Genomic DNA, 13060 nt, shown 5'->3' with positions numbered 1-13060 from the left:
TAGAGAAAAATGTGCCTGCCATTCATTCACAAAGATAACTGTCACCTATACTCATGCCTTGTCCTAATGAAAATCATTTTAAATAGTGGAATTTGTGAAATCATACCCAATGTGTGTGGCTTCTGTCCTTCCTTCACCAGTGAATACACATCTTGCGGCCAGTATGTCGCCGAAACTAACATCTACTGGGTGTTCTACAGGGTAGAAAGCCTGCAAAGAAGACAAATACAATGATTCATTAAAATTCTCAATAAAACCCAGAACCACATGTCTTAATAACGTGAGGCTTGGGGCACCCTGGGTAGAGAGTATGAACACACACACACACACACACACACACACACACTTCACCACCCTGCTTAGACATATTAAGAGAACTGATAAGGAAACCATCAAGTTGGAAATTATAAAAAAAGAGGTTATACACAACTTAGATATACAGTAAAGGTAGATTTAGAGATGTTTAGATCCTAGAGAAACTCACAAGGGTTCTATGAGGGTTTTTTAAATTATTATCTGATTAATATTTTTTTCTCTCAAAATTGTACTAGATTCTACACACCTGTGGCAGCTGGGGGCTTTGGTGTCCAATCAGTGTCCACTGTCCATTTCTTACTCTGTATCCACTTACTACCTTACCTGTAATGAACACAAATTATAATTATATAAGGTATTAGAAAAATAAAAGGCATTATTTTTCTTATTTCAAAATAAAATATGAATATTTTCAGAACTCCAAATGCTAGTCATTTTCATGAAAACAATATGATCAAAAAACATGCAGAATTTCAAGGTATTGCACAAAATCTCTTTCACTGAAACAGATTTAAGGTCAAATATAATTTACATTTTACATTTATAGCATTAGCAAGGACAGTGGTATATCATCTAATATGTAGTTTAAAGTTCTTACCTAAATGGTGAGTGTGAACTCTGTAGGCAAAGACATGCATTGGATACTTTTTATAATGGCATGAAATATCAGAATTCACCACTGTTAGAAATGAAAACACAGAAAAAAGTCACTATTCAACTGGAAAATAACATTATTCTTGACCAGAAGTATGTATAGAGTATTCTCAAGTAGCTAAGCATGGGGGTTTTGAGTAAACACATACTCATGTACTCAGCAGATATTAAGCACTTATTATGTGCCAGCTACTTTACTAAGATGAGTTAAGAACCCTTTACCCTCATATTTTATTTCACTCATAAACAAAATGACTAGGCCAAATCAACAGTGAAAACATAGGCTTAATTTGATATCTTTATCATGAAATTTACACAGTTGAAAAAGCTTAAACATTGGTTTTTATTTTTAGAACAGAAGAATTTTTGAAAAATTGATTACAGATACCTAAGATAACAAGATTGACAGTTCCTGTTGAGAAGGAAACATTTCATATACTTTTCCTTCCTTGCAGACTAACACACAGTAGCTATTCAATAAACGTCTTTTAAAATAAGCCAATGAAAAGTAATGAGATCATACTTGTCATTAACTTTAAAAGATTCCCAGTAAAAACAAATAATATTTAATATGACACTTTCACCAAAGGATAAGATACACTGATGAATAATATTATATTTATTCCAATAGCTTTTTGTAAGTTTAGGAGAAATCAGCTATTATTATCCCCATTTTACAAATGGAGAAATAAGCCCAGTAAATCTGTGTTCAAAGACTTGAGTTGCACCTGGATTTGCTGGCTTTTGATTCTGAATCTGATATTCTCTGCAGTAGTTTATGCCACAGTATGATATGAAATTTGTTTCTGGCATCAGAAGAATGGATGATTGATTTGTAAAATACTCAAGAATTATTCTTTAATTTGTATAACCCTCTACTTACCCATGGGCCTCAATTCTTAGCATAAAAACTGGAAAATAATAAACTACTGGCTTGGAATAATACAAAAACCTATTTTAACTCCAACGATAATAAAGAACTGGTGTATTTTTCAGGGACTCAAGAATATTGATCATTTCAAGTGTTTTAAAAAATATACTGTAAATCCATTCTTAAAGATTAGGTAATGGGGCCTCCCTGGTGGCGCAGTGGTTGAGAGTCCGCCTGCCGATGCAGGGGATGCGGGTTCGTGCCCCGGTCTGGGAGGATCCCGTGTGCCGCGGAGCGGCTGGGCCCGTGAGCCATGGCCTCTGGGCCTGCGCGTCCGGAGCCTGTGCTCCGCAACGGGAGAGGCCGCAGCAGTGAGAGGCCCGCATACCGCAAAAAGAAAAAAAAAAAAAAAAAAAAAAAAAAGATTAGGTAATGAGGTAACGGTAATTCTGAAAGATCATTACTCACCTTTCTCTCCTGCTGGTATAACAGTGTCAACAGACATCATAAGGTACATGCCAGCAATTAAAGGCTGTCTGCAGAAAACAGTAATATTTATCTCAACTATTTGCAAAGTCAAAACTATTGCCTTGGAAAAATAAGGTATACTTCAATACATTGGTCTGTAAAATATGATTCATGTGAAAATTAAAATAATATGGTAAAAGAGGAAGAATATATATTTTTTTCTGGAGAAAACTTTACTTTCTTGGGCAAATAATACACATTTTTGTGGCATGGTAAATGTGGAAGGCAGTCTCTAAGTGGCTCCTGTGATGGTTAATTGTATATATCAAGTTGGCTAGGCTGCAGTGGCCAGTTGTTTGGTCAAGCACTAATTCAGATGTTGCTGTGAAGGTATTTTTTAAGAAGCAGTTAACATTTAAAACACTGACTTTGGGTAAAGCAGATTATGGTCCACAACGTGGGTGGGTCTCTTAAGGGAAAAGACTGAGGTCCCGGGAAGAGGAAGGAATTCTGCCTCCAGACTGTCTTTGGACCCAAGATTGCAATATTGATTCCTGCCAGGATTTCCCACCTGCCAGCCTGCCTTGAATATTTCAGACTTGCCAGATCCGACAACTGTGTGGGTCTATTCCTTAAAGTAAATCTCAATTTCTCTTTCTCTTTCATTCTCTCTCTCTCATACATTCTGTTAGTTCAGTTTCTCTGGAGAACCCTGACCTATACAGCTCCCAAAGACCCACAGCTCTGACATTCATGCCCTTGTCCAATCTTCTTCCCTTGATGTGGGCTGGACCTAGTAACAAGACCCAGTACTTTGTTATTTCTAACAAACAGAATATAGCAAAAATGACTTTTTTTTTCTCCATTGGATTCAGAGTATGAAGATTTGTTGTTAACTATTTTCTTCACGTATCAGGCTTATATATTATATTCAGTAACTTCTGAAATGAGGATATGAAATGACTCTCTGGCTTCCATCCTGCTCACCCTCTTGCTTTCTCCCTTGCTAGCTGTGATGGACACCAGCTGCCATGCTGTGAGCTGCCCTGTTTAGAGCCCACACGGGGAGGAAAGGAGGGAGTTCTCCAGCCCACAGCCAGCAAGGAATTGAATCCCGTCAATAGCCATATGAGTGATCTTGGAAGTGAATCCTCCTCAGTCAAGTCTCCAGATGGCTGAAACCCTGGCCGAGACTTTGATTGCAGCCTTTGTGCGAGACTGCCAGCCCTAGAACCCAGCTAAGCTGTGCGCAGATTCCTGAGCCACAGGAAAATGAGACAATAAATATTCGTTGTTTTAAGCCACTATATTTAGAGTAATTTGTTATACAGCAATAGATAACTAGCACAGTGGATTTCCCACTTTTAAGCTCTTGAAGATCTTAAAGTTGTCACTCAGCTAGGATAACGGTAGTACTTACGGCAGGCGTGTAAGGTGTAAGGAAACACCAGAGCAGTCCTTGTGATTATCTGAAAACACACACACAAAATACACATCTTAAATATAAAAATGTGAAAAATGGATTTCAAACTAAAAATGTTAACTTATCACAACCCAACACTACATAAAAAACCCTACATACTTCATTTGTATGGTGTTTTATAGTTTACAGAGTACTGTCATATTCATGAAATCCATTTATTTCCAATGTATCCCAGAGCAACAACAAAACTATCATTTCAAGCAGTCTGTAGTTTTTTTCTTGACTCATCAAACTGACTAGTTATCTGCTTTCCTGCAGATACACTAAATACTAGTCATAAGCTCACAGAAGAAAGCTGTGGCTTCTCTCTATGCATTATCTGTATTGTTGAAACATCCAGAAAAGTTTGTGAACTGAATGGTTTGATCCATGGGGCTCCAAACAACTAGCTTTTCTACTTTTCAAAAACTGAAGTAGTCCATAATTTGGTCTTTCAAGATATAACCATTTTTTAGAGTCTGTAATGTCTCAAATTTATGTATAGGGATCACCTTATTTGGTTTCTAAGCCTTGTTCATTCCCACCTTCTAAACAGGGATCTGATGTTCACTCTTTTTACACCCTAACTTCAGTTGAGAGCCGCTAAGTATCTGCATCTTTGCCAAGGACACTTCAGAGACCTCTTACAAATCTTCTCTCTTCTTCCTTCGTCTTCCCCAAATAGAAAGAAGGTAAAAATTTAAATTACTCATCCAAATTCTGATTTCTTTTGAAGTTGCTGATCTCTAACCACAGAGACCATGAACAGTAACTCGGACTTACTCATTCCTTCCCTTTATGTATATGTTAAATCCTTTCTATTTCACATTTTATTCTAGTAATTATAAAACTCTATATCTCAACTTTAAGAGTTGATTTTAATGTAACTATTGTGTATGTGTGTGCAAGACTGATAGATTTATATGAGAAATTAAGAAGTGAAGTATACTGGACTTCCTTGGTGGTGCACTGGTTAAGAATCTGCCTGCCAATGCAGAGGACACAGGTTCGAGCCCTGGTCCGGGAAGATCCCATATGACGCAGAGCAACTAAGCCGGGGCACCACAACTACTGAGCCTGCGCTGTAGAGCCCACGAGCCACAACTACTGAAGCCTGCTTGCCTAGAGCCTGTGCTCCGCAACAAGAGAAGCCACTGCAATGAGAAGCCCATGCACTGCGACGAAGAGTAGCCCCGCTCGCCACAACTAGAGAAAGCCTGCATGCAGCAATGAAGACCCAACACAGCCAAAAATAAATAAATTAATTTTTTTAAAAAGTGAAATATACTAATAAATAACAGCACATGCAATAATTCTTTCAAGAAAAATTTTTCCTTTCATCTGTAATTCTCATGAGAAAAGCAAAGGTAGCTTCACAGAAAAATACATAACAACAGGTAACTAACAAGATATGCATTTTTATTTACCATAGATAAAGTTTAGAAAGAAAATATAACAAATCATGTTTAATACTTTGGTAATAAAACACAAGGGAAATGTCTCTGTATAGTATTAAGCTTGATCTTAAAAACAGTACAGAAATAAATTCAATGATAAACATTTTATATTTAATCAGTTGGATTTATTTTTGTCATTTTACAAAGGGACTTTATCCAATCTCCTAAATCAATTTCAGTGAGATTTTATTTTCATAATAATTTCACTGTTCTTTTTTTTTAATTTCAATTGAGCTTTAAATAGATGAGGAGAAAATAATAGCAAAAAGAATAAATTACAGGTTTATCTTAATTTTTGCCTATGCTTTTAAATATAAAAGGATAACTGAGTATTTTTTAAATTTATTTAAAAATTTTTTTATTTTTGAGAACAAGTTTTCCTAAATGTACTGATTGAGATTTAGTAAATATGCCTAGTCGGTACTACTTGCAAAATGATTAGCCACAGAATTTACCCAGAATTACCTAAATATCTCCACTGATCAAAAGAGAATAGTGGATAGGACTTCCCTGGTGGCGCAGTGGATAAGAATCCGCCTGCCAATGCAGGGGACTTGGGTTCGAGCCCTGGTCCGGGAAGATCCCACATGCCATGGAGCAACTAAGCCTGTGTGCCACAACTACTGAGCCTGCACTCTAGAGCCCGCGAGCCACAACTACTGAAGCCCGTGCGCCACAACTATTGAAGCCTGCACGCATAGAGCCCGTGCTCCGCAACAAGAGAAGCCACCGCAAGGAGCAGCCCGCGCACCACAACGAAGAGTAGCCCCCACTTGCCACAACTAGAGAAAGCCCGTGCGCAGCAATGAAGACCCAATGCAGCCAAAAATAAATAAAATAAAATAAAATGAGAATAGTGGAAAGTATACCATTAATTCATACCAAATGAATTCTAAACTCCAGAGACTCACCTAATTAGCTTGGTTGTTTTCAGAAAACATTTCTCCTGTATATAAAAAATGTCATATCTATCTTCTAAGGCTATTTTGAGAAATGGTAATCATCCATTCATTCAGTTAATATTCACTGAGCAATTGCTATACTCAGGCGCTGTTCTACACAATGGGGATTCAGTGAAAAACAGTTTGTTCAAAATTCCTGCTCTCATGGTGCTTATGCTCTAACAGAAGTGGAGGAGACAGGGAAATGGGGTAGGTGGGACAGGGACAAACAAAACACCAAATATATAAACATGATAATGTCACACAGTGAACTCAACAGGATAATATGACACTGGGTAGCTTTTTTATCTACTGTGGTCCAGGAAGGATATGGTGGCCAAGAGACTGGAGACTGTCCGAGCCATGCACAGTGTGTTAAGAGCCTGGGTTTTATTTTCTGTCTGCAAAGAAGCCATTGGAAGATTTTAAGCAATGCAGGACAGGATCATATAAGGTGTCCACCTAGCACATTACCCAGCACTTACAGATTACTCACTAATTACTTAATGTCGGATTTTGTAATTTTTTATTTTAATTAACAATACCAAGTGAGAGCTTATGTTCCCCCTACAATGTCCATCCAAGCAAAAAGTCCTATGTACAATGAGAACTGTCTCTTGGTTTTACATTATATCCTTGTGTTGAAAGAATCAAGTTAATCACATTTTGATATCCAACTTGGCTGATTTTCTTTACCATGACTTAAAAAAAAAGTAAATGGGAAAAATAAATAAGTTAACACAGTTCAGGAGCTATTAAATAAGTTTATCATTAAAGCTGAAATGTGTCACCAAATAAAGAGTAGCAGGAGTGTTACTAATAGTAACATGCCAGCATTGCCAGTTACAAGGCATCTTCCTGTTAATGTTCTTCATTAGAACTGTCTAAATTGAGTAGATTTTTACTCAAAGAAAAGCATGAAAATAAGTCAAAAACAAAATTTAATTTGAAGACATTTTCTAAGCACACATCAAAGTTTTCTCTAAATTAAATAATAGCAAATAACCAATTAAATAATTTCTATATAATTGTTGTCTATTTGCTTCCCTGTAGAGATTAAAAAGTGAGCCACAGTCTCACCACTCCAGTGCAAAGACAAAGTACCAGGTTTTCTTTTGATCCCACATGTTTATCAACTACATGCCATATTCTGTAAGAAAGTCAAGGATATCACACAATAATAACAAATCAGCTAAAAACTCAAGTAGTAATATGAGATGTTCAACACATTCTGGAGAAAAATATACTGAACTTCTGACTTAATGTATTATAACATAATGACTTTGGGGAAAACTGAATTTTAGAGACTCTAAGTTTTGTCTTAGAGAATGTAAATCTTATACGGGTAGAGGGCTGGTGAATATACAAAGATCCAAAGTGAAAATCTTACCTGTTTTACAAAAACCTCCGGAAATCAAAATATACAGAAGGAAAATTAGTGAAGAAATACACTTAAGAGCCACCCTAAATAGAGTTTCTTAGAGATGAAAGAATTTGTTTACATCAAACTTATCTTCTTGTCAATCTGATCCACTGAGTCAGCAAAAAATGAGGCATTCTAAAAACTGCTGTGTGTATGTGTGCCTGTGTGTATGAGTGTGTAGGTATTATGCTTTACACTTTAGATAATCATCATTATTTCTCCATGGGTTAATAGAATTACAATACTAACTGTGTGACCTGAGGAAATTCTGTTACTTAGTAATGGATAAACATTTTAACGATGATACTTTAGTTGAGCAAAATTCTAGGAGTTATCACAAAGTAAAGAAAATACTTATAAAGCATATTCATATACATTTTAGACATCATTTCAGTCAACTGCTATTTCATAGAGTCATTATTTCAAAATCAAATTTTATTATTGTAAATCATTGTGATTTCTTCTAGTTCGACTTTCTACAGTTTGACCTAAAGAGCCCATGTGTTTGCATATATACACAGTGAGAAGTCCCAGCAGGAGCAACCTGAACTCCCTCAAACAAGGCTGTCTGGACGTCTGGAGGGCTCTCGGACCACAGCTATTCCTATAGCAAGTGGCAGCTTTGGAGAGGAGCATATTTCAGCCGAGTGTCTGGTGTGAAGATTATGACCTTTTAACTCCAACATGATCTTTACCACAGTGATGCATTATTATTTCCATAACCTGCACACTGATCTTACTTCTGGTGAACTCAGAAACTTCAGCTAGTTTTGCATATTTTACTGATGATTTCCCAGTGTGCTCTGACTTGCTTGCCCTTCTATTGTAACACAGTACTTCAGCCACAAGATATGAAGCCTCATAAGAATGAATTCATTTCAATTCACTAGGCTATAAATGAAATCTGTCTCTTAAAATGGATGAGACTTTAAAGGTTTATTATCATAAAGAAACACATCAGTGCTTCTGCTAATATTTTACCACATAAGATGAAAAACGAAATCAGAACTGAGATAGTTAAGAAACATAGAGAAAATGAACTCAGAGTATCAAAATCATATGCTGGCTGAAAAAGCTAGTCGAAAAGACTAATTCTGAGACTAGAATAAAAGTAAACAGAAGAGAGGAGAGGAGATAGATGGGAAAATTAATGCAGAGCCGAAGACCAGAGAAATGGAATCCCACAGCTTAAATAAAGATCGGACAGCAATGAGTGAAATAACTAAAATGGCCTGAAATCACAGGATTGAATTTTTCCTAATGAAAGGTAGAACAAGAAATGAGGACTATTCCCTGATCTATATTTCAGCATAAATATTGTACATTTCCAACATACAATATGTAAGATTTGTTGGGTGGAAAGTTTGGAATTAATTTTTACATTTTCATCACACACAGTTATTTGACCATAGTGCCTTACAAGATCATGACCAGTTTCAACTAGGTGCTCAATGAGTTCCTTTGTTTAAAACGAGCAGGATCTAGAAAGTTATCTATTTAATACTTGGTAGATTAGTACTCGTGAACAATATTGATATCACTAAGAAACTCCAGTCTATAAATGAGACAATCTATAATATGTAAAGAATGTAGCACTCTATTTGGAGCATAGAAAAAACCCAACAAATATCAGTTCTTCTTCTTCTTCTTCTTTTTCTTGGTAGATTCCAAAAAATTTCAGCACACGAATACTTTACTTTTAAGAAATATATTTTCATAGTTATAGGTCAGGAATTTCTTTAACTGGAGAAACTAAAGCACATCAAATTTTTCCAACTTAACAACAGGAATAGAAAAAAGGGGGGAAACATGGGAATATTAAATGAGTAAGGAGACAGTTAAAAAAGGAATTAGAATTGAAATGGTATGTTAAAGATATTGCACAAAATAGATATTTTCAAAATGTAAATAGAAATGCTGATTCAGAAAAGTATGACCTAGGGAGATACAAAACAGAATCATCAGTGATATAGTGAAATTGTAGTAAGACATAAATATCACGGTATGGTTAAAATGAAATACTTGGATTAGGAACAGTAGGATCTCAAAGAAGTTGATAATACATTGTTTCAAAGGCCTTCCATGACTCTTAGCAATAAAGCTCCCCTTGACCAGACTCAAGACAACCTGCTTCTTTCTGAGTTCTGTGCCAGAAGAAGTTAGTTCAACAGGATTCTGTGTTTGTAGAAAAAAGAGTGAGGCAATTTTTATATTGATATTGAAATTGTTCTTTTAATCTATGTTTATTCATTTATCCTGTACAGCTGTCATTATGCAAAAATCCTGACAGCTCTTCTTTCCAAGTATCTTTATTTTATATTAGTCTTCTTCTTCAAAAACAGATTGTTCTTTCACTGTACTGGGCTATAGGTGCACTTTCTCTCCAAGGTATACTCGTGAATACTTGACTTTTAGCTATTAATGTTCTGTGTTTACAGAGGATTGAACCCAAGATATCACTGTTAAAGGGATCTTTCATGATTGCTGTTCTCTTTCAGTGAGAAATACTTTTAGCCTGATTGATTTCAAGATATGATGATGAAACTTCATTCATCAGATAGGTATCAGATGACACTGGGAGGTATATTTCATTTTATGTCATTACCGTCCATTATAATGTCATATGTATGTACTAGAAGCTTTTGTAATGGTAAAGATATTAACAGTGAAAACATTAAGAGAATCTTTTTTTTTTTTTTTTTTGTGGTACGCGGGCCTCTCACTGTTGTGGCCTCTCCCGTTGAGGAGCACAGGCTCTGGACGCGCAGGCTCAGCGGCCATGGCTCACGGGCCCAGCTGCTCCGCGGCATGTGGGATCTTCCCGGACTGGGGCACAAACCCATGTCCCCTGCATCGGCAGGCGGACTCTCAACCACTGCGCCACCAGGGAAGCCCAAGAGAATCATTTTTAAAAAGAAATGTAAAATCAAGTCTAATAATGCCTTAGAGGCGTATCATGGCATAGGAGGGTACTGCAGTACTGTTGGTTGAGTGGTAAGACTTCTAAAGAGTAGTCTGATGATGAAAGAAACAAGTATTTATAGACACTGAATGAAACTTGAAAATAGCACTCAACCCAAATCTAATCTTGAGTAAGATGAAAACTGGATGACCGCTCGCTCCACAAGGGTCTCAGTTTCTCTTTTTCGAGAAATTGCTCTCCTCTGCTTAGGCAGAGATGTATAACCACAGCAAGGTATTTTATCAAATATATAGACTCATAGAATTTCAGAATTGGAAGGGACCCTGGAGATGAAGGAGTTCAAATCTTGCACTTTATAGACAGGGGAAAAGAGGCTTCCGAGACTGAGTGTTGGCCAAAGCAATTCAGCTAACTGGTGACACACCTGGGTATCAAAACTAATTCTCGAATGTTAATATTTAGTAAACATTATTTACATAAAAAAAGAGTTCTATTTCTTAGAGACTTCCAAAGCATTTTATCTATGAAATGTCCTGAAGTTAAAATAAAGGAATTAAGCAAGAACTGATAAGTAACCAGTGGTACTTAAGGATATCCACTTAAGTAGGAAGTACATTTCTCTTAATGGGAGGTGAATGCATGGGATATGAGGTTATCCATTCCATACTATTTAGCTTGCTTTTCTAATAATAGCTTTTAGTTCCTGCCTGGATTCATAGCTAAGTAGTAAAGTAAGTATGTAGAATAATGCATGATAATAACCTATTACATCTTAGGTCCTTAGAAGTCTGTTGATCTCTCCTAATCTTTCCCTCAAGAGATACACTTCATGAGCTCATCTTGTCCTGGTTGCTTCCTGCTTCAATTAAAAAAAATAGGTTAATCATCGATCCTGAGGGAACCATGTGTTGTTATACACTACATCCCACTAACTGGAAAAGTCCTTCAGAAAGACAGTTGTAGAGTGGATTTTAATTCACTGCACTCTCCTCAGAAGATAAAGATAAAGGATAAAGCACATCCATTATCTACTATCCCACCCACAGTTTTAGATGATGGATCCTTTCCTTATGGAAGTACTGAAAAAGCATGCCTGGAACCATTGCCAAGTCTTATGAAAAACAAAGAAGTAACATCTTTAATAATAAAAATGTATTTTAGGAAATCTGTGAGCAAACAGTAAACTGTATCATACCTTTCCACCCTCTCAGAGTGTTCTGACATAATTTAAGGACCATCTTCTTGACTTTCTGCCTATCTTGAATTAACAGACAATAATGAATCAAGGAGATAATACACACCAATATTTTTTCAATAATATATGTACACAGATTTTGTAATAACTATTTGACTGTTAAGCTGGTTTGATCTTTACCTTATGGTTCTTTGTTCTGAATTAACAACATTAAATTGATGGGACAGATCAATTGATGAGACTTTGCTGAGATTAAATCATGGCTCCCAAGGTGACGAAGAATAGGAGATTACTTGGGGATTCATTTCTATAGTCAGGAAAAATTTTATAGAGTCAAAATTACTTGGAAAATCCCATAGCAGAGTGGAGAGTGAGGTCTCTTAATAGATCGAACACAGCCAGTTTTCTCGGCACTGGAGCAGATTGCTGTCAGTTTTGTCAGTTGGGCCATGTTGTTTTTAAAAAATGTTATTCCTATATAGCTGGACTGTGTTGTTATATAAGAAAGGTTATTTCTGTACATTTGAAACCCTGCAGCAGCGGACACAAGCACAAGAGGCAAATAGGAAACCGCAGAGGGAATAGCAGATAAGGTTCTCGTGTTCATTCTGGGTACAGGCGCACTGAATGAAACCCTGGTTTGTTTGGTTTTTTTGCGGTATGCGGGCCTCTCACCGCTGCGGCCTCTCCCGTTGCGGAGCACAGGCTCCGGACGCGCAGGCCCAGCGGCCACGGCCCACGGGCCCAGCCGCTCCGCGGCATGTGGGATCCTCCCAGACCGGGTCACGAACCCGTGTCCCCTGCATCGGCAGGCGGACTCTCAATCACTGCGCCACCAGGGAAGCCCTGAAACCCTGGATTTAATGAAGGTAAGACACAGCTCCCTTATTGTTTTTTGGTACCACTGGATTATAAATGCAGGTCCTAGAGTCACTTAACAGTACTCAGTAAAAAGATGATTCTCCAGATTAACCAGAAAATGCATATATTAAAGTGTTTTGTTAGAGTTTCCTCAAAACAAATTCTCAGTCACCAAATTTCTCCTAGAGAAATCACTGAAAACATATTTTCGTATCAGGACTCTCCAGTTACAGATACATTGATATAAAATAGTCTCCATTCAAAAAGCACTAACACCTTAAGCTGTCATGGCAAACGTGTATCTGCTTAGCAAATATAACTGAAATAGGTGCACTGTTAATACATGACACAAACTGCACAGAGGTTTTCCTGGGGGCTGCTGAAAGCTGGCTTAGCAGACAAGCCTCCATGCTAAATAAACCAGCACTACCAAAAAAAAAATCTTCAAAAAAGAATTCCTTTTGAAACTATCACTGCAGTGAGTTAGCCT

The 13060-nt window shown here is 37.0% G+C and overlaps 1 protein-coding gene across 14 annotated transcripts in view; it reads right to left on the bottom strand.

Moving 5' to 3' along the window:
• PAM (peptidylglycine alpha-amidating monooxygenase) overlaps positions 1-13060 on the bottom strand; it is a 303779-nt gene that overhangs the window by 60707 nt on the left and 230012 nt on the right. For all 14 annotated transcript variants that reach the window (XM_081233252.1, XM_081233262.1, XM_081233263.1 and 11 more), the window contains 5 exons: positions 3729-3777; positions 2309-2376; positions 914-994; positions 563-639; positions 107-210 (listed from right to left, as the gene is read on the bottom strand). In XM_081233252.1, coding sequence (XP_081089378.1) covers positions 107-210; positions 563-639; positions 914-994; positions 2309-2376; positions 3729-3777 — 379 coding nt within the window. The remainder of the gene's footprint in view (positions 1-106; positions 211-562; positions 640-913; positions 995-2308; positions 2377-3728; positions 3778-13060) is intronic.

The sequence above is a fragment of the Mesoplodon bidens genome (assembly GCF_964165515.1).
Source record: "Mesoplodon bidens genome assembly, chromosome: 4".
NCBI lineage: Eukaryota > Metazoa > Chordata > Mammalia > Artiodactyla > Ziphiidae > Mesoplodon > Mesoplodon bidens.
This window is presented reverse-complemented; position numbering and strand designations above follow the sequence as displayed.